Source organism: Halichoeres trimaculatus, unplaced genomic scaffold, assembly GCF_033239565.1.
Source record: "Halichoeres trimaculatus isolate MK-OKI-2021-1 unplaced genomic scaffold, fHalTri1.1 fHalTri1_scaffold_4, whole genome shotgun sequence".
Lineage (NCBI taxonomy): Eukaryota > Metazoa > Chordata > Actinopteri > Labriformes > Labridae > Halichoeres > Halichoeres trimaculatus.
This window is the reverse complement of record NW_027437182.1, coordinates 30333087-30356881: the sequence shown is the minus strand read 5'-3', so window position 1 is coordinate 30356881 and position 23795 is coordinate 30333087. Positions and strand designations below refer to the sequence as shown.

Genomic DNA, 23795 nt, shown 5'->3' with positions numbered 1-23795 from the left:
CATTTTGTCTATGTTATCTATGCTGGATGCGTAGACCAGTAATTCCCAACCAGGGGTACGAGAATATATATCAAAAACATGTTTTTTGGGGAAAACATGGGAAATGAAATCGTAAAAAGTTTTCATTGTGAAGATAGTGCAAAAAAAAACACCCTCACCTGGTCATTTTTGACTCACTCATGCATCTTAGGGTTGAAACAAATCTCTCCTCTTTCCTGGCTTTACTTATTTGCATTTCTCCATGCATATCTGGTGGGAGGTGTAAAGACGCCAGAGGAGAATGAAACTTTAGAGCTATGGGATTTGGCCTTTACTTCGATCCAGTTTTACGACACATACGGACGCTTTACGTTGCAGCCGTAAAGCAATGGAGATGACAATACTGATATGAGATAAGTGAACACTGAACACTGGACGATACTTTACAGATATTTGTCTTTCTGAAAGGGGTTAAATACCGTCAGAGTGTGACACATCCAGTTTTCGAACCTCTCACTCGCTGTCACGTCTAAGCAAAGTATCTTATAAACACCCAGTGTCCCTCTGTGAGGCGAGAAAGCGACGAGAGCAAGTGGAAGAAGAATTGCTTTTAGCCAGTCATTGCCATGGCCTCCGAAAGCGGCGATAGCAACATGGATAGAGAGATGATTCTGGCCGACTTTCAGGTGTGTCTCGTTTGTTTCCTCCTGAATATTTTATGCAGTACCTCGTTTAGTGGTGTGTAATTGTTTTTGGCTGGTGTCAGCAACATCACACACGACCTGACTGGCGTCGTAAACAGCAGTCCTGAGCTGAGCTTTCCTCTCAGTGGCTAACACTTAGCTAACTAACTGATTCTGAGGTCAATTATTAGCTGTAGCCCAAAATATTAGATAACGTCTACCAGTTCCAAACCAACCGTTCTTGTCATGTGTACGGTTAAAGTTTGCTCGCATGGCCGGTAACGGCAACCTAATACGCTAAAAGAAGAGCTACGATGCTCACAGCACTGTCAGCTTGTTTACATGTAGCCAGTTGTCTGTCAGACTTGGTAGCCCTAGCCAGAAACTGCGTTTCTCTTGACAGATTGCAGACTTTTCACCCAGTATGCTGAAACGCTGATGGAATTTATAAGAAGGAAACTCAGAGCTTCTGAATCATGCCTTCACCGTAAACTGGCAGAGGTAGCTTCAGTGGCAGACAAAATTTTTGAGAACACACAACGTATATTTACACTGTTGTAGTTGTTTTTGTTAAAATATCAAAAAAATTACCAAATTAATCGAATAAAATACATATAACAATGTCATCATTGTATGTGTATCCCATAGAATAGAGCTAGTATAAGGAGATTTAGATCTGTTTTCTCATAAAAAGGAACACTGAAATGATGGATTGGCCCCCTCAAGTATAGATCTTAGACCTAACCTGAAACTCTGGTCGAATTAGAAAATAAACTAGACAGACCTATTTTGAATTCAAAGATAAGCCTTTGGCTTGAGTTGCAGAAGGCATGAACATTAGTGTTTAAGTTCTTAGAAAATATATTGACGTGCTACCATAATTGCTGCAAAAGGTGGGGGGAAAAAATCAAATATCAAATTTAAAAATAGAAACAGTTTAACTCACTTCATTTGATATTAGTTGTGCTAAGAGCAACCATCTAAATGCTTCATAATGAGGCTTTGGAGGCAAAATAAAATAATTGTTTTCAGATTTGTCAGGTGTTCTAATAATTTTTAAACAGACAAGTGTACTTCTGTGTTTTGGCCAATTGGCACAAGAATCAGAACTACACAAGTTTTGGATGTATGAGTGAAAGCAGGTGTGTCATAATATACAAATGAGCACAGAATATGAGTTCAATAAAGCCACAGTTGCTTCCATTTTCCACTTCTTTAAAAACAAGTCAAAGGGCTTCAGACTGTTTTAGATTCAGAACTTACCAAAATAGGTTATTTTTGGGATTAGTTTCTGTTAAGTTTAGGAGACAGACACATTAAAGTTTTGTGCCTTAACCTAAAGACTGATACAGAGCTACTTATGTCTGAGATTATCCTTTGCAGTTTTTCAATACATGTTTTGTCTTGCATGTTTCTTTTAGACACACCAATAGAATCAGGAAGATGACTGAAGTTACCCCTCTTCATTTTGTAATCCCTGAGGAGTCAGCTCAACCATTTGAGATGCTAAATATGTACTAAAAATGACTTGAAATAGCAATTTCCTATACATTGAAATGGCAGTTTTAAGTCACAGTATGATATAGAAATAGATTAAAAGCCATCTCATGTTTGTAATTTCCATCATCTGTCTGTACCAATGAGAAATATATGACCATTTCATGAAAGGTCTAGTGTCCCTGTTTTCGCCCAGATTATAAGCATAAAACGACAAAGTAAAAAAATACAAAAGAATGTATTTGTTTCTTAGTTGACTGTTGCAGTAAGCGGACAAGAGGAAAATGCCTAAAAACAATTTGTTTAGACTCTTGAGAGTTCCTGATGATCCACTATTCAGCTAGTATTTAAATAATCTTTTTCGCAATGCTTCATTCAAGCACAAATTTTCTGTCCCTTTCTCAAAATGTGCTGATCCTCATGGTTACACTGGCTATTCGTATCTGATTCATTTGTCTTTGGATTTTGTAATTTGTAATGCAGGATATAAAGGGAAAAATCCAAGATAGCTCAGCAGGTGTGAGTGGCATTGGTGTATCCTGATTCACTTTGTAGTATAGTGAGCCTTTCATGCAATAGTATTCTGTATAGCCCGTTTTCAAAGATTAAAAATATCTTGCAGCAAATCAGGGGAAGCTTGTGTCTTCCTTTTATTCCAGACTTCATGATTTAAAGGGCTTTCTATCATGACTAAAATGACTGTCATTGTGGGAGGTAACATAGAAGTCAAATCTCCTCTGTTAGGGACAATCCTTCTCATTGTTTTTAATTTAATGTTTTTGTATGTGATGGGAATTCAAAAAGTTTCATAAGCAGAAAAAAACTGCAGCAGAATCTCATTCACCTCATTTTTTTAACTGAATTTTTCTGCTCTCTCTTTTTTTCCTCTTTCAGGCTTGCACTGGAATTGACAACATTGCAGAAGCAATCACTCTGTTAGAGCTTAATAACTGGGATTTAGTGGTAAGTTCATTATCTGCAGGCTTTGAGCTTTGCTCTTTGATAGAGAGGACATTGAGAGAATGAGTTCAAGAAGGTGGTAAACATCCAATAAGCTTCTGTGTTGTTTTTTTTATGACCACAGCATTTCTTCATTTTGCCTTTGTGGGTGTTCTGTTCCTCAGGCAGTGTCTAGATCCCTGCTCCCTTTTGATACCTTAACAGACAAATGAGAGGTATGTTAGGGTACTGTTGAGTTGAGAGACACTCTCTCCCTGAAGTTTGTATCAAGTCATCATGAGTCAAAACTGAGGAACCCTTTACCTCGCAGTGCATGTCAGAAGGGGTCACTCTATTTTTAGACCAATGCTGGCGGCAGTTCAAAGCAGGTGGCGGCAGCAGACCGAGCAGTGGTAGGACAGATGGTGGGGCCTTGAATCACTGCACCTGAAAAGCTAAGGACTTGCAATTTCCCTACAATAATGAATAGTTTCTTATAGGTCCCGATATTATATTTTCACTTCCGATACGATACCGATACTGCAGCATTGAGTATTGGCCGATACCGATATTAATCCGATACGATATCAGCATTAAACATGCATACTTTTATTGCTTATTTTGTAGTATGTCTGTCATGTTAGAAAAGGCTTGATTACGTGATATTATTCAAACAAAGACCATTGTAGTCAGCAACAGTAGGTATGAGGAAAAACTGACCCATTTATCATTAACCAATGGGTAACAGAAATTTTAACATTAAGCATAAGAATATACTAGTAATTGAATATAACAAAGAATGAATTAGAAGACCCAGAAAATAACCTAAATAAATCAAATAAAAACAGCAGGAGCGGGGTCTGGAACGGACTGCTTATATCGGAGATTTTAGATGCATTCCGATACGATACCGATATTTGTTTTTTTGCTGATATCAGACCGATATCCGATATCAATATTGGACTGGGACACCTCTAGTTTCTTAAACATTGGTGACAACTGATCGAATGTACCAGTGTGAGGTGGTAAAATATACCTAATGAAGAAATTATCTACCAAAAATCTGTCCTTCCTGCAAAATCTAAATTCCTCATCAAAGATATAGAAGTTCCAGTTAAAGTTTGCTGACGAACTCTCAGCATCTTACAATAAACAACCCACTGAACAGACAGGTACCACCTGAGCAAGTTTATGAGAGTTGATTCTTTTTTCATTAACAGTAGTCCTGATATTGGTTCTGCTTGATTCAAATGTGTCTGAAACCAAACCATATGAGTGGAACCCAGTCATCACTAACCTGATTCATCACCTTTGTCCTTTCCCTACTCCCCCCGTGTTCCTCAATCAACATTTTTATTCTGTCAATTTAAGACCCTCGTGAACGTTCTTGCCATTCATATTCAGTATTTCTTTCTTTCAATACAAAAAGGATGTGAGGAGGGATTATACGTGCACCTATCAGCTGACTTTATGTACTTTGTTTTGCTATGAGAATAGTGGGCGTGCTAGTGAAAGGGGATTGATTGTTCATTCAAACAAAAGCTCAGGGCTGAGAGTGGTCATGTTTGTTGTTTGTTTTCTTTGTGCTGATCAGCCAGCATGTTTGAATTCTCCATCTTTCTGTGTCACAATCTAATGGGTCAAACCTGAACCTTTTCAGAAAGTTAATGAACATGTTTTTTTGTTCATAAACAAAAATAGGCAGTCTCTGTCTAATGTGTTTTTTAACACTCCTCCACTTTCATTACAGGCAGCCATCAATGGGGTGATACCACAGGAGAATGGGATCTTACAAAGGTAATTACTTATTTGCCTCATTTTTCATGTCAGATGTAATAAATGTTTCTTTACCTAAAATGCTACATCTTCTGTCAGGTTTTACCTGACAAAGGCACTGTCTGGTTATCAGCATACGTTGCTCCAAAATCCCTGTATATTGTCAGTATGATTGCTGCCTTCCTAAATGTGCAAGTGTGTAATTTGCCCTTGCAGTGTGCATATATGCATCGCTATAACATTACAGAAGATAGCTTCTGAACTGTGTGACGATAAGAAGCCAGATGGGCCCTGTCATCTTTACAGTGGAAGACAGTGGGCAGTTTGCTTTAATTAATCTGAAATGGTAAATAAAGAGTGTTTACACAGGTCCTTCTCCAGTCCTCTGACCACTCAGAGCTCTTTAAATAATATGTCATATTAACACCATATTCACATGAATGAGGTGGCTCAGGGTAGTTTTGGGTTAGGCATCTTGTCCAAGGATGTCTCCACAACAGCGAGACCTGCAGTTGACCCTCAACATTCTGATTTCAGATCTACCTCTGAGCCACTGCGACTACAATTCTTGAATGAAGTATGAAATTGCAGCCTGATTGTGTTGGCAGGAAATTGATTTTCTCACCTCGGTTATTATCTGGTGACGTGAACTTGCAGATTTAGGGTCTGTCCTAATGCTTCTGGGATCTTTGTTTGTTCTAAGTTTACAGTGGAGATACTCTTTTTAATGCTTTGTTAGTCATATAACCAGCTTCTTCAATGAGATATGAATGTTAAATCTTTTAATACCATGCATGTATTTCTCTTAATGTGTAAACAAATGCTTGGAGGTTATTACTTCCGCTGTGGTTTCTATTTTTTCTTTGAAATAGGATTGACATAAAAGACACTGCACAGTTTCTGCCAAGAGCGGGGTTGTGAACAGTTTCTGGGTTGAAAAGGTTTCTTTAAGAGGCTTTGAGGACTTCACTTTCCTCCAACGGATAGTTTAGACTCATGAATGCAGTGAGCTGATGTGAACCCACTCAAACTGGACACATTCTGTTCAACCGTTTCATTTTGTGTACACACATTGTGCACACATTTGTGCACAGGCAAGCATGTAGCTTAATGTGGTTCAGGCCCTTGGGTCATGAGAATATTGCGGGTGTTTCTCGAGGGCACACATTGCTATGAATGGAGGCTGGTTGGCAGTGACCAGCAGCCAACTCATTTACTAAGTGGCTGGCACAGCTATGAGTAGGCTGGAGTTGCCCAGTAAACAGACTCTGATGACGTGACATGAGCTGGAGCCAGTTGGAGGCTACACCAATGCTACTGCCTAAAATCCATTTCCCTTGTGTCCTCTTTAGTAAGCAGGTTGGGAATTATAATAAGCTGGCCTTGTTCATCAGCAAAAATCCTCAGGGCATTTTCTGGTCAGACTCGATAAAAACGGTGAATCTTCTGTTGAACTCACTCACTGATCTGACTGTTTGTCTGTGGTTGAAAAGCCTCAACAGCTCAGTCTGCTATGGGGCACCCACAGAGGAACAGTGCCATCTAGATGCAGAGCAACATGGGAGTAATTCTCAAACGGTAGCAACGGACAATTTAACGGTCTTTGGCGTTGCTGTGCCAAGTTCGGTAAAAACCCTTTTGTTGTGAATTCTCACCCTGAAAATTGTTGTTTTTTCCACTCATGTTTTCAAAGGGTGTAAGAGGCCTCTTTGCCATATCTCTCTCATTTTCCTTTCACTTTGTGTTTAAAATAGTTTGTTCACATGTTGTTTTTATCTTCTTTACCTCTCTTTTATTCCATAACACCTTTGTAACATTGAAGCAGTTATTAGAGAGATTCACTTTAGTGACAGTTCATTGCTTGTTATCTTAGTGACTCAACTCTCATTCTTGACTCTCTTTGGTAGTTTGTTTATTCTTTTGTGTGACTTAGAAGAATTAACTCATCATCATCATCAAAACATTTCCCATTTTTATGAAAATATGTATTTTAATTGTCAGAAAATTGTTTTGCTACTGCAATCTCTGCTATGAAACTGTTCCACGTTAGATTGTGTGAATTCACCTTCCTGTTGGCCTGTGAGCTTGTTTGTGGTTGTTGACTGCCAACCTTTGCTGTAGGACAGCGTCCTCTCCAAAGTGGCCAAATAAAAGCCTTTGTCATGAAGTCTGAGTCTGGCATACTTTCTCCAAGGAACAAAGAAAACACTTTGTCCAGAGGAAACAGCAGAAAGGATGACATGATGGAGAATAAGGGGATATTGTGAGGCAGAACGAGAAATGCGGTCATTTTCAGACACGTTCAGATTTTTAAGATTTCATGTAAGCCCACGTCATCACTAACCCTTTGGCTTCTTTACAGTAACTTTTCCAATGAGGCGAGCCAGTCCAGTATGTTCGGACCTCCTAGTCAATCAGAAACAGCCGATGCAGCAGCAGGAGCTACCATTCCTCCTCCCTCATCATCGTCTTCATCCTCCTCCCCTCCATCATCTTCTGCCTCAGCCTGTCCCAGCATCTCCTCCTCCCGTCGTATTGTAGAGCGTCAGCCTAGGATGCTCAACTTCAGGGTGGAGTACCGGCAGCGCACTGTAGAGCTGGTACTGGAGGAAGGCAGCACAGTCGGTGAGCACCAGAAACCCTAACAGAAGAGACTGGTTCATAGTCAACATGCTCTACCTCTTTAATGCAAACGTTGTTTTCTATGCTTCTTTTAAATGTTTACAGGAGAAATCAAACAGATTCTTGAGTCGGAGCTCGGGGTTCCAGTGTCTAAAATGCAGCTAAAAGGATGGAAGAGCGGAGATGTATCTGACAGTGTGAGTCACAAAATAACATGTCATACATCATCATTTCTAACTCTCACCTAAATACTACAAAACACTGACTGAGGCAAATCAAACCACCAGACCTTGTGACCTTTTTTTGGGTCACTGAGCTGCAGACATTGCTAACATTAAAGGTCCTTGAAAAACACTTCTTGAATTCTGTTTTTCATCTCCTAAAGAAGTAAACTCTGCATTATCCTGAGGATTATAATACAAGGTCTTAAAACATATCACACAGTCACAGGGCTGCATTAAAATCTTCATCAGGAGATATAAAACTTATGTAGAGCTGATTCAAAAGTAAACTCTATCATACTCTGTGCACAAATAATTATATCCTTATCAATGAAGCAACCCTAGTGAGTGAAACTGTTGACGTTGCATCTGTTTGTATGTTTGTGATCAGACGGTCCTGAGAAGTTTACACCTGCCCAAGAACAACAGCCTCTATGTCCTGACCCCAGAAATTGCTGCTACTGCCAGCACCAGCAAAAACAGGTATTGGTCTCACCCATCAGCACTCTCTCTGTATCTTTTTTTATTTTCCCTGAACACATCACCCTTTACCTCCCATACTGCTTGAATTTGAAGGAATTCAGTACCTCAAAATGACCACTAGGTGGTGGTCAATATCCAGTTATGAAGATGCAGAATCCAGCCTGCAAATACCAGTTTCACTGGAATATTAGGAGACATTTGACCTTCTGGTGCACACTCATTTTCTTGCTTCTATTGTGACATTTTGAGAAGAACATCTACCCCTGCTTTCTCTGTGTGTTGTGTCAATAATAATTTTCTTCTTGTTCTTTAAGCCTGCTATTGTTGCTAAAGGTTGCTGTGCGTCTTTCAGGGACTGTGTATATAATGTTGACACTCAGTACCTATATTTTCCTGTTTTCCAAGACATATACCAGTCTGTCACATGAGTTATAGTACCTGCTGACAAAGGAGCTTCATTTAGCAGATGCTCCCCTTCCAAGGGTTGTTCTCTTTATTTCAGGAAATCCGTGGCGGTATTAGCAACCTTTCTCTCTGAAATGTCAGGCTGCTGAGTGAAGAATCAAAGGGGTAATGCAATCACAGGTGGCAGCTGAGAGGACATGTGGGTGTCCTTTCACCACTGTCTTGTAAACAATGTCTTGAGAAGTCATATTTCACTCTTCATTGCACCTGTGTCGTGGAGAATGACCACTGCCATTCTTATCTTTAATTTACACCTATAAGCACTGGGCAGGTAGAACATCCATATGTGAGGATGTGCACTTATTTGCATGAATATATATCAAGGTTTGTGTTTTTTGTCTTGCTATTTATGCAAAGTTGGAGAGCTTTAATATGCAGGGCATGTGTGCACATTTTCTGGCCGTCCCTCTGTGGGGATTGCAGACATTTTCAGTCCAAATGAGGAAAATGAGAACATACCGTGCTGCTCCTGTGATTAATAAAATGATGCAACATATTTAGAAGCCCATTTTTCCCAGGATAGAGCCACCTCACCCAGGACGGTGATCAAAATGAGGACTTATCATCCTATGTATGAGAAAAAAACATAATTAATAGGGACTTAATTGTTTTTCATGTATAAACACATTGTGATGAATTATTTGCTTTTAACGGTAGTTGCACATTTTTTAAATAATTTGAACATTTTTTTAAGAGGAAAGCGTAACCATGCTCCTCATCTGTAAAATCCAAACATCAGTAGGAGACCTGATATTTCCTGTTAGTTTTTTTGCAGAATTAGTTTGCTGTTAAGATAAATTCAGACTATGAATTAATAAGTTTGAAAAAAACAAGAGTGCTCTAAAATACAGATAAAATATATCCTGGGACCCCTTTGGGTATAGTAATCTGTAGTTATAGTTTATGCTGTTTACACATTTACTCAAAAAGTCTTAGACAGGACCTCTGTAATGGGATACAGCATATTATAGGGCATTCAGGTGCAGCCTTCCTGCCTTCACCAGCCAGAGTAGTCTTATATAATGGCCTCTGTTTGTTTGTTGACAGTGGATTCTAAACAGAAATTGCACTGTTACTCTCCCCACACTTTTTCATGTTAACAGCCAAGCAAGCATCCACATGTCACCAGAACACTTGTAAAAGAAGTCATTTGGCAGTTTGCCGTGTTGCCTGCTAGTTAGGCTAAGTGGTAGTTATATTGTGTTGGCAGCTAATGGCCCTCATCTCCCCAGTTTTCCCTCCCCTCATTCCCTCTTCTCTGCCTCTCCTCGTCTTCTCGCACCCCCACCAACTGCCGGGTCTTTTTAGCAGCACCGCTGCCATTTCTTCAAGTGTTATCGATATCATTTTGGGTGTCAGGAGCTCATTATTCTGTGTCAGCTATTTTAGTGGAGGGCACTTTTTGCTGAGTGGAGTGGGTGGCCTTCTGTGTGTATGTACATGCATTTCTCGTATGTGAGTGTGTGTGTGTGTGTGTGTGTGTGTGTGTGTGTGTGTGTGTGTGTGTGTGTGTGTGTGTGTGTGTGTGTGTGTGTGTGTGTGTGTGTGTGTGTGTGTGTGTGTGTGTGTGTCTGTGTGTGTGTGTGTGTGTGTGTGTGTCTGTGTGTGTGTGCCTGTATGGTGACCCTGTTGTCATACTGTGAGCATATAGATGACAGATCACAGGGAACAAGGGGGAGAAGTCCCCTGTAGCGGGACCAGACAAGCTGTTATCATGCAGTAAAAATAAACTGTGGTCACACCAGAAATCCACATTACATGCAGTTTGTGTGCATTGTGTGCAAATTTGTTGCAGCAGACAAAGATCTTTGCCTGTTGAAATACCAACTCTAGCTTCTACTCAGAGGAAACTTATCTGGTCTGGTGACAGTGGATCCTCCCTCATACTTACCTTGACAAAATTATTGGCAAATGTAATTGTTTTTGCTTAATCAAAAAGCCCCAGTGACAAAAAAACAATAAATGCATTTTCCTTAAAAACACAGTAACTATACTGTGACATTTTACTGTTGCAGTTTTGAGTTTTAGCGTAATATAGTGTGACTTAAAAAAGTCTACCACTCTTGTTTTTCTTTATATTATATATTATATATATTATTATATATTATTATTATATAATATATATAATATATATATTATATATATTATTATTATATTGTATCATTTTGGCAAAGATTTCAAACCATGATAAATCTTTGTTTGCATGGACTCCTCCTATATCCACAAATATCCACTACTGTATATGGTAAAAGAGTTATCTCTAAAAGACAGGTCCCATACCTTGTTTTTTTAGACTTGGGAACTGAAAATGACTTTTATTATCAGAATTCTGGAAGTTAAATTTTTACCTGTGATTCAACTTTAGTTTACATTGAACTAATAAAACACATTTTAGGGCTTCAAAGGCTGACATGAGGTCAAGGATTAACCCCATTGAGCTTGTTTTGAGTTTTGGGCTCCAGCTAGTCAAACTGCCTTTTTATTCATAACTGCAATAGGAAATAATTCTTGTAATACTTTCTCTTTTTTTTTCATTTTGTACATTTCTCTGTTTCTGTTTGGATCCATTCAGGCAGTAATAAATGCTAGCTTCATATAAGTGGTTGACTGATATCAGCTTTTCAATGACTTATGCTGGTAATTAGCCAGAAGATTAACCAGTGGGTGATGATAATGCAGATATCATCTAAATATTCATCTTGGCTAATAGCATGGTTTGGTTTTATATTAATTTGCAAAATTTAAAAATAGACTGTTTTTTGATATGGATCTCAGAACTGACTGGTATTATGTCAGCAGCATTATTAAGCATGTTCTTTACATCATAAGGCATCAAATACTTAACACTTGACAGAGAAAGTTTTAAAATGTATTTTTTGTAAGTTAGGACGCAAAAAAATGTGTCATCATTCAGGAGATGTTAAGACTGCTTGACAGCAGCATCACTGACGAGCCTGCCTGAAGCGTTTGCCGACATTGTTTATTTTCTAATCAGCCGTGTGAGTGCAGGCTGCTGCTTTTTATTGAACAACGCCATTATCGGCTCGCCCGACTGGGGCGGACTCAGTCCAACTCCCCTTTAAATGTCTATAAAAGGTAATTATTTCCTAAAAACCGGCATGTATACCTGTGTCAAGTTCTTTTTACACACATAATTTGATTTTGCCTATTAGTAGGCTACTGTATATTTTCACTGCACCAAGCACTAAAGCTTTACTGGAAAATATATACTTTCTGACCAATAGAAACAATATTATTAGCAACATATTATTGACATCAAAGAAAACAGTTCCTCCAGCTGTCACACTGGTTTCAAAGCTAAGTTGAGAACTCACTAAGTCAAATTCAGCCGACTTGAATTAAAGATTTAATTAAGTCACCATGGGGAGGCTCAATTGTTTAGAGCTAGTTGGAAAGGTGATTAATTTTTTTTTGTTTTAATTGTGTATGACTTACATAATCTTAATCATGTATATTGTACAGAGCAGTGATGCAGATTACTGTGTTGCCTGTGTTATAGTTTTGTATTATCTGATGAAATATCCTGAAGTCTAAAAGTGCTAACACTGTCCTGACTGGATCAATATTTTCAATGTAAAATGGTTATCTTAAAATATCCATTTCAAATGAGGTTACTGAAACCATGACTGTTTCCTAAATGTACTTTTTCTAGTTTTTCATAATAGTCTGAAACCTCAAATTCAATTTTACAAACTACTGTTTGCTTCTGATTGTTGCTGAGTAAAAATGCAAACGTCCCATAAATGGTAATATCCTTGGCAATTACTTTGTGGAGCTCGGCTCCTGCAGCACACATACCTAAACCAAACGGACTGATTAAACAGTGCTGCACTGTCATTATGATCCTGCTGAGTACACTTCTCTTAGTTGTCATGTTTGATTAGAAATAAATCTTGAGGCTTTGGGAGATTTTCCTCTGAGCACCAATCCATCTCAGGTAGGTATTTAGTTAGTGATGTGATGTGGAGTTAGCACTGCAGTGTTAAAGCCCACAATGAAGAGGGTTTCTCTCTGTGACCACGTTGATGACTCCATGTGAATACGAGAGGGCGTGAGGAGGAGCTAATCTCTTGCATAAATGATGAAGGCCTGATGAATATTTCAATGGAGCCTGTTCCCTCGTTCGTTTACTCTCCACTCGGCTCTCAGGCAGCATGTTTGCCGAGGAAAGGTTATTTTAATTTGAACTCCAAAAGAAATTAGAAAATTGCAAAAATGATTCATTAGTTTTGTGTGTTTATGGTGGCTCCCCGCCTCCCAGCTCTCCCTCAGGGTGTCAGTTATCTAGCAGCAGATTTACAGATGTTGCAGGGTGACTAACTAGCTAGCTAGCTAACCAGTTAGCTGGAGCAGCAGTGTATTGGAGGAATCTGACAGTTAGCATGCTAATTAAGTTTGGGACAGGATGACAGACCAAAACAGAGCAGAACGGTTTCGAATCCTCCTGCTTTGTTGTGGATGCAAAATGTGGAGGAGGTAAGAAGAGCCTGTGTGTCCCTCATGACCTCCCCTCTACTTACTGCAGGTAGACTGGTCAGTCAGCGTGTCCTCTCCTGGGCTGGTGTGCTTTGTGTGTCTTTAGGCAGAAGAAACACACGCATGATGGTGTGAGTGGTTGGGGAGGCAGAGTGTGTATGGGTATTTGTATTTTGCAGGCACATGTCACAATGTGTGTGTATGTGTGTGTGTGTGTGTGTGTGTGTCTGGCAGTGCTAGTTTAATAAGGTCTAGAGTCTGCTCTGTGCCGCAGGGACTCACAGCTTAGGCGATGGGCTTACCTCAGAATGAAACCAATCTGTTTAGCCTGCTCTTCTCCCCCTGCAAAACGCTCCATTTTCCCTGTCCTTAAAGTTAAATGACATTTTCCTCCCTGCACCCTTATGCCATGTCAAGTACCTCCAGAGATATTTCAGGCCGACCTAGATGTCACGAGTGTGTGTGTTGAGCAAGAAAGAGACCTCTCAAGGCAGAAGCAAACACTGAGACATCCGCATTTCAACCCTTGCTTCCATCAGAAGACAGCTGCTTTGAACACATCAGTGGTGAAGGCAGTCAAACCAAAGGGATATTAGACTTGAAACATGGCTGTTTTGTTTATTTATCAACCAGCCGGCCTCATCTGACAGATGGGGGACGACTCGTTATGAATGGCAGGTTTGTTTCCCCTCTGACTGCATTTGATATTTTGAGTAGCTATATTTGTACTGTAGAGCACCACGAGTGGTCTGATTTTTTCAAAGTAAATCTTGAACAGAATTCCACCCACACACATGCTCACCAAATGGCTCATCGGTCTGCCATAAATGACTGATAAGATGTTCCTTCTTTGCTTGGAAGGACAGAGTAACACTTCCACTCAGTTTACCCTCTATCTCTGTCTATTTAGGAGTCTAGCAGCCTGCCAGCAGTAGCTCGGGACTGTGTCCAAACATAATCATGATATTAGCTAGATCCTTATTTATGTGTCCCTACCCCTTCCATTTTTCTCTCACTCTTTTCCTCACTCTACCTCTCTCACACACACATGCAAACACATCTCTCTCCTCCTTCTGCTCAACCCTATTACGTATGCATCTTTCCTTCCTACTCCACACATTTCCAATCTTCCCCAGTTAGCTACAACAAACATTACATTTACATATTGATTTCGTAGTTTTAGTCAATGTAAATATGCTGTCATTACAGTAAATTTGAGCTTCTGTTAACATAAGCTCGTCCAGATCTGCGCAGATTAAGGGTGTGATTGCATAATTAATGTGTGCGCTACATATTAATTCCCCCATCCCTCTCTTTCCCTCAACTCTTCCTCTTCTCCTCGGGTTCTGAGCCCTGATTAAGTGCCTGCTTCGGCCCTTAAGCCTCCCATTGATATTCAGCCTCACAGACCCAGCATTTGCTCAAAACGCTACTTAACCTCACAGCTTATTGTAAATGAAGCTTCCAAAAGTTGATTCCCCCCACCTCCTCCTCTCGACGTGAACACACAAAATGTCTGCGTTTGCATTGTTCACAGCGTCCCTGTCACCGCTGTGAGAGATGGTGAGCGGGATACGATGCCGGTCTGGAGAGTTAGAGAGTCACTTCACAGCCTCTTGAACAAGTTGTTCTTTTTTGGGGTCCAGGTCGCAACATCATCAGAACATGACATCCTATAGGATTGATGTTTGTGCTTTGGTATAAAATATAAATTATAACATCTACCATATATGTATATGGCAGGTTTGTTAGCTATATATATATATATATATATATATATATATATATATATATATATATATATATATATTTATATATATATATATATATATATATATATATATATATATATATATATATATATATATATATATATATATATATATATGTATATGGCAGCAGTAATGTCGCTGTATTACTGCCTTATTTGCTGTCAAATACAGCAGTAATCCAGCAGCATCTGCTGAAGAAGAAGTGTTTCATGATGACAAACAAAAGCTCCATAGCACTTAAAATTTCAGCCAAAGAAAAAAAAGGAGGCACAGTTTATGTTCCCTACGCATGTATATTTTTCATCATTCAGAATGAAAAGCGGTGCCAGTAAACTACCTGGATTAACTGTTTGTTATATCGGTCTATAACCGTATCAAACCTTCTCAGGTAGTCAGTTTGTGCTTCACTGCATGTCACAGTAAAATTGTTCTTTTAACAAATCTTTAGGGTTTGCGGTTTGGAGAGAGCTGAGAGCCCTCCTGGGTTTACTCCATAATAGCTGGCAGGTTTGTTAGCGATAAGCCCGACTGATGGAAGTCATGCTGCTTCTGTGCAGCTGGTCATAGCTGTGGTAGCCTGCTGTGCCTGAGTGGAGCCCTGACCAGGCTTGTTGAGACACAACCAGTGAAGTAGGTGCCTAGCCCCCAGAGGAGGCACCCACCTCCCTGTGGGCCAGCAGGCTACCACTGGTTGACAAGTTTCAGCTTGCCCATCCCTTGGCTTGAGTCTCTCTCAGTGATAATGATTGTTTTCTGTGCCCTTTCCTTTTAGTCTTCTTGCTTTATTATTATGTCTTTTTTTGTTTGAAGTTTTTTTTATTCAAACTGCTTACAGTTTTACTTTTCTTTTTCCTGATTCAGTGCTCTCCAGGAGTCATTAAACCAGAACTTCTTGCTGGTCATCAGCCACCGTGAAGCCCAGAGAGACTACAGTCTCAACTTCCCCGGCTCCAGAACCATACAGGAGGTAAGACGCCAGCACGTGAACGCTGAAACCATTCAGGACATCAGAGAATCACTGTATAGTCCCAGAGCCATACAAAGCTCTCAGGCCCCGTTTACACGACGCCGAAAACGGTCGATTCCGCAAACATTTCGTTGCGTTTTGGCCTTCCGTTTAGACGAGACCACGTTGCGTTTTCAGTGAAAACGCAAACTTTTGAAAACGCTCCCCAGAGTGGAAAGATCTGAATCCGCTCCTCCATCCAGCTTCGTGTAAACACAGAGCGGAGCGTCTCAGGGTGAAACGCTGACGTCACCGCATGCGCACTCGCAGTTTTAGGTGAAGGCTCCGCACTCAGCCACATTTCCAGTTGAGCCAGTAGTTGGCGGTAATGCGCGTTATGGTTGGATTCCCGACCGTCTCACACAACAAAACGGCAGAAAAAGAAAGAACAGAAGAGGAGACTTCTCCTCCTGGAGTCGTATGAACGCGGATCGTTTTCACGCCGTCCTCATGTAAACACGGGTGGCTTTTGAAAACGCAAAGGAAGAATCGTTGCGGGAGTCTCCGTGTAAACGGGGCCTCAGCTACTCCCCCACATGCCCTCATATGCATAATATTATTGTACCTGATTTCCTGGTTTCCCATAACACTGCTTTCATTCCATTGGCTAAACAGTGCTAGTCTATCTCAGCCATCGATTCATTATTCATCACAAATGATCACATTTCCGAGCACATAATTACTCTCACAGCTGCGGTCTGTTACAACCCCCTCTTTTTCTCCTGACTCCCCCTACTCAGCTTCTTTCTCCCTCCGTCTGGCTCTCTCTATCCCTCTCAGCAGTCTAAGAAGCAGTTTAAATACTCAACATTGTTTGATTTTGGCTGGCTGGGGCAATGGAAAGAGACAGAGTCCATTCATTTTCTTCATCTGAAACCAAACAGTAGATTTGGCAGCCTATTAAGTATTTATAGTCACTCGTACTGGACCTGGTTTATAAGCAGCACGCCACTCTGTCCATCTTTGTTATCATAATAACTGCTGCATATGGATTGTAGCTTGAGCAGTATAATGTCAATGTTTGGCCACACACACAAGCACAAATTGCTGACATGTATCATCCTGCTCTACCTCCCATGCAGAGGGAGACCAACGCAGGTGGCAGTTTTTACTTAGAGTGGACATCCTGCTGCTCCAGGTGAAGGGAAACAAGCTCCCTAAAGACTGATTTGGTAGAATAAGCGAGTCCCAGCATAATTTTTTGTTCTTAATATTTTTGGTCTTCCTGTTTCACAACCAGTTAATCGTGTACCCTGAGGCAGCAGTGACAAGTTTTCCATGTCAGGTTTTTGTTCACTGCAGCTTCGGGCCTTGCTCCTCAGTGCAGGTGAAGATTACACTGATAATAATCAGGCCGCTAGCAGGGCTTGTAATGGTGCTAATTGAGCAGATTAATACAACCAACATCTGAACTGGAGGGGGCAGCTCGTCTCCCTGGTTTTCTCCCTCTCCTTTCTCACTCTTTCCTTTTTCTCCTCTCTCCGTCATCTCTCTCTCTTTTCCCTCTCACTCTCTTCTCAGGCAGATGGTTTTGATGAGCACCCACTGTGAACCTTAAGTGTTTCTGGTGGGATTACAAACACTGGGGAGGGGTCCCTGCGGTGTGGGAGGGGGGAAATCTTGGATACAGAATGGAGGCAAAGGACCGCTGGCTAGGTGGGGGTGCTGCGTAAGACCATGGGGGAGAAAGAAGGGACAATGCGGGCTTAAACAGGCCTCCATGTCGCGGTCTTTCCTTACGCATGCTTGTCTTTAGGCATCTCAAGCCCCCCTGTGGTGAAAATGAGGCCTGGATCCTTAACCTGCATATAGCAGGACTCTGTTTGCCTCATGTTGACCATACTCTTTATATATTTACTCTGCAGCCAGGGGGGTGATGTATTTCCTTTCTTCTAACTTTAATGTGTTAGGAAATAAAGTCTCATAAACCTTGTGTACACACTAAATAAGGAATGTTTTGAAGAGGCTAATTTTAGAGCTTCAGGTCCAAATACAGTCAAGACAGTCAGATAGTAGTTCTTCTTAGCATGAATAAAGTTGAGTTAAGTGTGATGCTCAGGGTAAAAGTAAGAGTGATGTTGTGGGATCTATAGTTGGAAGTCAATTGAAGGAGTGTATTCCTCTCATTCTGTTAAGACTTAAGAATGCAACAAAGAAGCAACACCATATTCAGCCAGGCTGACTCCCTATTCTGCTCATACTGTGTCCACTCACGAAACACATATGGCCTCCACTACAGAGCACCTTTCTGTCCCCATTCTCCTCTTTGTCTTATGTGAAAACTAGCGGATGGTCTCTGCTTGTGCATATCAATAGGGATAGAGTCCTGTCTTCTTGTTTGTCTTTGCCAAAGGCTCTGGCTATGCCTTGTGGCTCTCAGGGAACTATCCTTGCCCCTCCCTTTCTATTCCTTCATTCTCCGTCTCCTTCTCCCAGTGTCCTCTCTACCTTCTTTCTTCTATATCTCTGGAGCGCTGGGTTTTGTAGGCTCTGATTGGCATTACCAGACAAGAGTGTGGGGGTAAGTTGCTGGCTAGCTTCTCAGCTAAGCTGGAGAGCAAATGTTTGCCAGGGACGAAGAGTGTAGAATAGGGATGGCTGCTGGTTTCGAGTTGTCCGTGACCAGACCAGTTGTCTTGGGGATTTCCCTCCTCTTCTGCCCCCCAGGGCTGGGCTCGGGCCCCATCCCTGCTCTGCAGCTGGGAGACATATAGGAACCAAATGCAGTCGGGCTACAGAGCCGAGAAAAGCAAGTTTGGATCGAATAAGAAATGAAAGAAAGGCATCTGGTGCCTAGGGTAGATGAAGAAAGAGAGTGAGAGCTTGTGACTGTTGAACGGAAACCTTTCCTTTGATTTGCTTCCAGCCAGGGATTACAGGCAATTGGCATTTACAGTGATTGGATCATTAATTTTGCCGTATCGCCCAGCAGCTCAGCGCCACAGCCAGTCTCACTAATAGTGTTTATAACCAACTTGAGCAATCCCTCATCTCAAAGCGAACACGGACACACAAATCAGCAGCACTACAGCTGGTATCAGGACTTTGACTCCTTCTGCTTTCTTTTACGCAGTAACTTTAATTCTATCCTCTGCTGTAGAAGTCAGGCTGATGGATACATCTCCTTGGCCACCGGAGGTTATTCATCGTGTGTTGTGTACAGTAGTCCAGAAGTCTTATTGTGATACTTCTGCATCATGTCATTGATGTGGGTCAAACACATTTTTATGGAAAGTAAAACTCTGAGTGTCAATTTTACTTTTCAACATAGTTGTTTTAATTTGATGCAGTCTACCGTATCCCTGAGGCTGATGTTATGGCAGACAGGGGGCAGCATTAGACAGTTGTGCTCCCTCTGTGATGGCTCCTGTTGCTAACACATGCATTGCTTTGTAACTTCAGCCTCTTGTGGAAGCTTAATGAAAATGGTATTTTTAAATTACTTTTTGTGCTTCACTTTCTCTACATGAGATTTCTGTTTAAAATCTTTTAAATGGTCAGAGCAGGCCTGTGTGAACAACTGTCTGCAGTGAGTGGTGGTGTGGTGATAGCTGGGCAGGTCTGCTGTAGCTGTGTTTTCTCTCTGCGGTGAGATCAGGTTGTCCTTTGCCAGGTGCCTTTAGCTGTCTGTCCTCCCCTCCTCCTCCTGCTCCTCCTCCTCCTCCTCTTTCTCCAGCACCTCTCACCTTCATCCTCTCTGTGGTGGGCATTAGTTTGTTGTTTCTCTGATGCTGCTTTAACCTCTGACTGCAGCCTCTTCATTACTAGTGTTTATGCCTCCTCTTTCCTCCCTTTTCCCCTCTATTCATCGGCTGGCCAGCCGGTCAGTCAAATCCCTGTAGTCCGGCTGGTCAAACATAGATATTACACTCTGTAATAACACTGGCCACCCGCTCTGACCCCAGGCTGCTATCCTGGCCATAGCTTCTCATCATAAGGAGAGGCACCGAGCAGTGTGCTGTGGGATTTACGATAGAAAGACAAAGGATGGACTGTGCCACTCATTTATTATTGTTCTTTTATTTTTTTTCTCGGCTTGTTTGTACTGCAAATTGCTTTGGTGTGCCAGGCCCAGCACAAATAAAATATAATTTCTTTGAGAGATTGATGACTTAGACTATTTACTGTTGCTTGAGAAAAAGGATGAAATCAACTTTAAATAAGTCAATCTTTGCAAGCAGTGCATCCCGTGTCTGCATCATTGAACATCCACGCACATACAAAGAGATGCAAAGTTAACTCCAGGGGTAGTGTTCCCTGCGGTCTTCTTGGTCCACTGTTTTGTAGCTGCTCTCCTGTTATGTCTGACGTTGACTTTGACTTTGTGTTTGTAGCGTTCTTTAAGTTTCCACTTCCATGACCAGCAGCCCTGCATATGCCCATGGATCCATCTCACTTCAGCACTTTTTGCAAAGACAGGATTTGACCTGTGTGTGGATGGATCTTTGCTCCACAATTGACAGTTTTCTCAGCATCAGTGTCCAGCCCCGCGGGCCTGTAGAGGAGGATTCTGCTAAACAAATGTTCCAAAATCCACGGCCGCCAGCACTCAGACGCCGATGCGGCTTTGATCACCTTCGGCTGGCGCACATCAGGCTGGCGTGAGGGCTTTAAACCAACAACCCAGTGGACGGTGTAACGCGGCGCTTGGTTGGACAGACGCTGCTGGCTGCTAACTGTTTAAAAGCACGGCATGTTATTAAGTGATGCAGATACAGCGACCGCGCATGAATGGGAAAAGAGAAATACTGTTCATTTCAGAGCGTGGGGCTGTTGTTGCTGGGCATTAGCTGTGGCATCTGAAGAATGCTGATAACACCGGCTGTCTTTTTTGTCTTCTTCTTCTTCTTCTCTCTTCTTGATTCATCTCCTTCTTCCATCTTTTTCCTCATTCTGCTGAATGGACACTTTGATGTAGATGCAAATTTAATTAATGTCCCTGCAATTCCTGCAGAAATGGATGTGAATATTTGTCTTCATATTTCTAAAAATAATGGATGAAATTAATTTCTAGATTTAGATTTGAGCTGAGTTGTTAATATTTCACATCTTCATTTGTAGCACTAATAATATTGCGAGGAATGTTATATACCTTGTCTTTTATACTTTTTACTAATAGTTTGATTTTTCTTTTTTTCATACAGGTAAAGAGAAACATTTCAGACTTGACTAACATCCCAGTCAGGCATCAGCAGTGGGAAGGATGGCCTGCGTCAGCAACTGATGACTCTGTAAGAAACACATTCACACAGAAAAAAGTACTCCGATTTTTTCACACTTGATACACAGAATAGCTTTTCATCTGCTTGGATCTACACTTTTCCCACACTACACCGACCACTACTGAAAAAATAATTACACTTCAAGCTCAAAAGAAACCACTAATTCAAAGGTTACTGATTCATATGATATAAATACTTTCAAACTGAAGGGAAAACTGTGTCACATATTGTAGCCCACTCCAAACCGTCTGTCAGAAGAATGAGAGTAAGATGTTGGAGCTAATTAAGATGTCAAAGACGATTGGCGTCCTGTGTCCTCTATCTGTGGACATTAAATCTCACATCATTGAGTCCCACTGACCTCTTCTGTCCCAGGGTCGCTCTTCCCAGCCTTTCACCCAGCACACAGTCAAGCTGATCAGAAGCAGCCCTCATACAGAACCTTGAGGAACCTCTGACCCCTTTTGTCTTGCCCCATCATTGACAGCATATGTGTTCCCATGCTAATTGTATGGGATGCTTTGACACAGAGGAGCTGTTGTGCACACATTCTTGTGTTAACCCCTAGCTAGCGTTTTCCTTTTAGATCTGTGCGATTGATGTCGGGGTTGGAACATGGGTGTTGACATTGTTTCGCTTATTTTCTATCGTAAGCCAGAACAACCTCTACGATAGCAATCAAACTATTGATTCCCCATTTAATGTTTTTTACTGATAGTGCTTGTGTTTAAAACAGGTATCCTATTTTAATAAAAACTCTCTGTTTCATTTTTCAGCAATTGTTTTTGTTCCAACACCTCACTGGGTGAAGAGTAACTGTACTTTTTATGAATTAAAGCTTTAAAAATGAACAGGGAAAGTAAACACATTACTCGCTTAATGTTCTTAAAAGGGCAAAGGATAAAAGCTTCTGCACCATTTCACCACAGGAGACTGTTTGCTTTATTCTGCTTCAGCTCAGAGGTGACAATGGTATAACTGGTAACCAGTAACAAGCCATCCTGCTGTGATTGTCTTTTATGAAATCCAGTTGTGTGATCAGTAAACAGCTCAGGACTCTTTCACTTTTATATTCTTGCATACCGCACACATCAAAACATTTTCAAAAGCTTACCCCTCCAATTTTTAGAAGTTCATTCATTCCCTTTACAATGTAAAGTCTTCCCTGTGAGAGGCAAGAGATGAGTATTTTAAAGTGGGACATGACATCAAAGGCATGCTTGCAGAAGCTACATTGCAGATGGATGCAGTGGTGATAGTTTTTGCATTTTTTGCAAGATGTGTAAACGCACAGAAGTGGTGACACTTGGCCGAAGATGTTTTTATTCACACTGGTGTGTTAGTCTTTCAAAGGACCTCTTTCACAATACATGTAATTTTGCCCACAGCCCAGGTTTTTGTTTATTGTGTGGTATTTGTAGTACACCCAGAGACTCTCAAGAATATACCTTTAGAAAATCCAAAAGTCATCCAGGGCCTGTGCTATGACCTATTTTATGATCTTTGCCATAGGTGTGAGCCAGGGTGCACACTTTACCCCAAAACTTACTCAAACACAAATAATAAATCATCAAATTGGGTCAAATCACCTTCACTGAAGTCTGGTGCATCTTTTGAAATCAAATGTAAAGCTAAGTATTACAACTGAAAGAAGTTATTGAATTTGACATTTTATGGATTTCTCAGATCCCCTTTCCCTTACAATAGTTCCAGTCTACAAATTAAAATTGTCCAAGCCATTGCTATGCAAAAAGACACGAAGGCCATAAAACAGATTACATGTATTTAAAAGTACTAGAAACAGAAATTGACAGAAATAATGTTTATGTATTGCTGTCATTGTAGATATATACAATCTGATTACAACAATCCAAAAATGCATCGGTTTTTACTTGTATCAATGGCTCATTATTATCTCATCACAAAGGCATAATATACAGGCCCTTTGTGGCTGTTCAATATGAAAAACATTTGATGAATGAATGAATAACATTTAATGTGAAATGTTTGTTTTGAATCTAGCATCTAAATTCTAAAAGAAATCATACTTAAAGGATGAATTCTGAACAAATCTTTAAAGGTTCCCTGATATACAAGATATGTATCCTGATTCTACCACAGTAACTCAACCTGTTAATTGACCAACTTTACCGGTCTCCGAATTTGATGATTTTTTTCCCACTTTGAGAATATGTATGTGGCCAAATAATTTGTACGTATTTTAGGTGTACACCAACTGTAAGTTGGTCAGACACATCTCTAAAGAATTGAATTTGTTGAAAAAAATCATGAAAAAAAACTTTTTTTTTCCCAGTTAAAATTCAATAACTTCTTTCAATTGTAATACTTAGCTTTACGTTTGATTGCAAAAGATGCACCAGACTTCAGTAAAGGTGATTTGACCCAATTTGATGATTTATTATTTGTGTTTGAGTGAGTTTTGGGGTAAAGTGTGCACCCTGGCTCACACCTATGGCAATGATCATAAAATAGGTCAAAGCACAGGCCCTGGATGACTTTTGGATTTTCTAAAGGTATATTCTTGGGGGTCTCTGGGTGTACTACAAATACCACACAATAAACAAAAAATTGGGCTGTGGGCAAAATTACATGTATTGTAAAAGAGGTCCTTT

General features: G+C 40.7%; 1 protein-coding gene across 1 annotated transcript in view; it reads left to right on the top strand.

Annotated features, from left to right (window-relative positions):
- The first annotated feature begins 322 nt into the window (after nucleotides 1-322).
- The window catches only part of faf1 (Fas (TNFRSF6) associated factor 1), a 65259-nt gene continuing 41786 nt past the window's right edge, over nucleotides 323-23795 (top strand). The window contains exons 1-8 of the mRNA XM_074669007.1: nucleotides 323-665; nucleotides 3054-3122; nucleotides 4849-4895; nucleotides 7237-7499; nucleotides 7602-7693; nucleotides 8109-8200; nucleotides 15796-15901; nucleotides 21085-21171. Coding sequence (XP_074525108.1) covers nucleotides 606-665; nucleotides 3054-3122; nucleotides 4849-4895; nucleotides 7237-7499; nucleotides 7602-7693; nucleotides 8109-8200; nucleotides 15796-15901; nucleotides 21085-21171 — 816 coding nt within the window. The 5' untranslated portion in view covers nucleotides 323-605. The remainder of the gene's footprint in view (nucleotides 666-3053; nucleotides 3123-4848; nucleotides 4896-7236; nucleotides 7500-7601; nucleotides 7694-8108; nucleotides 8201-15795; nucleotides 15902-21084; nucleotides 21172-23795) is intronic.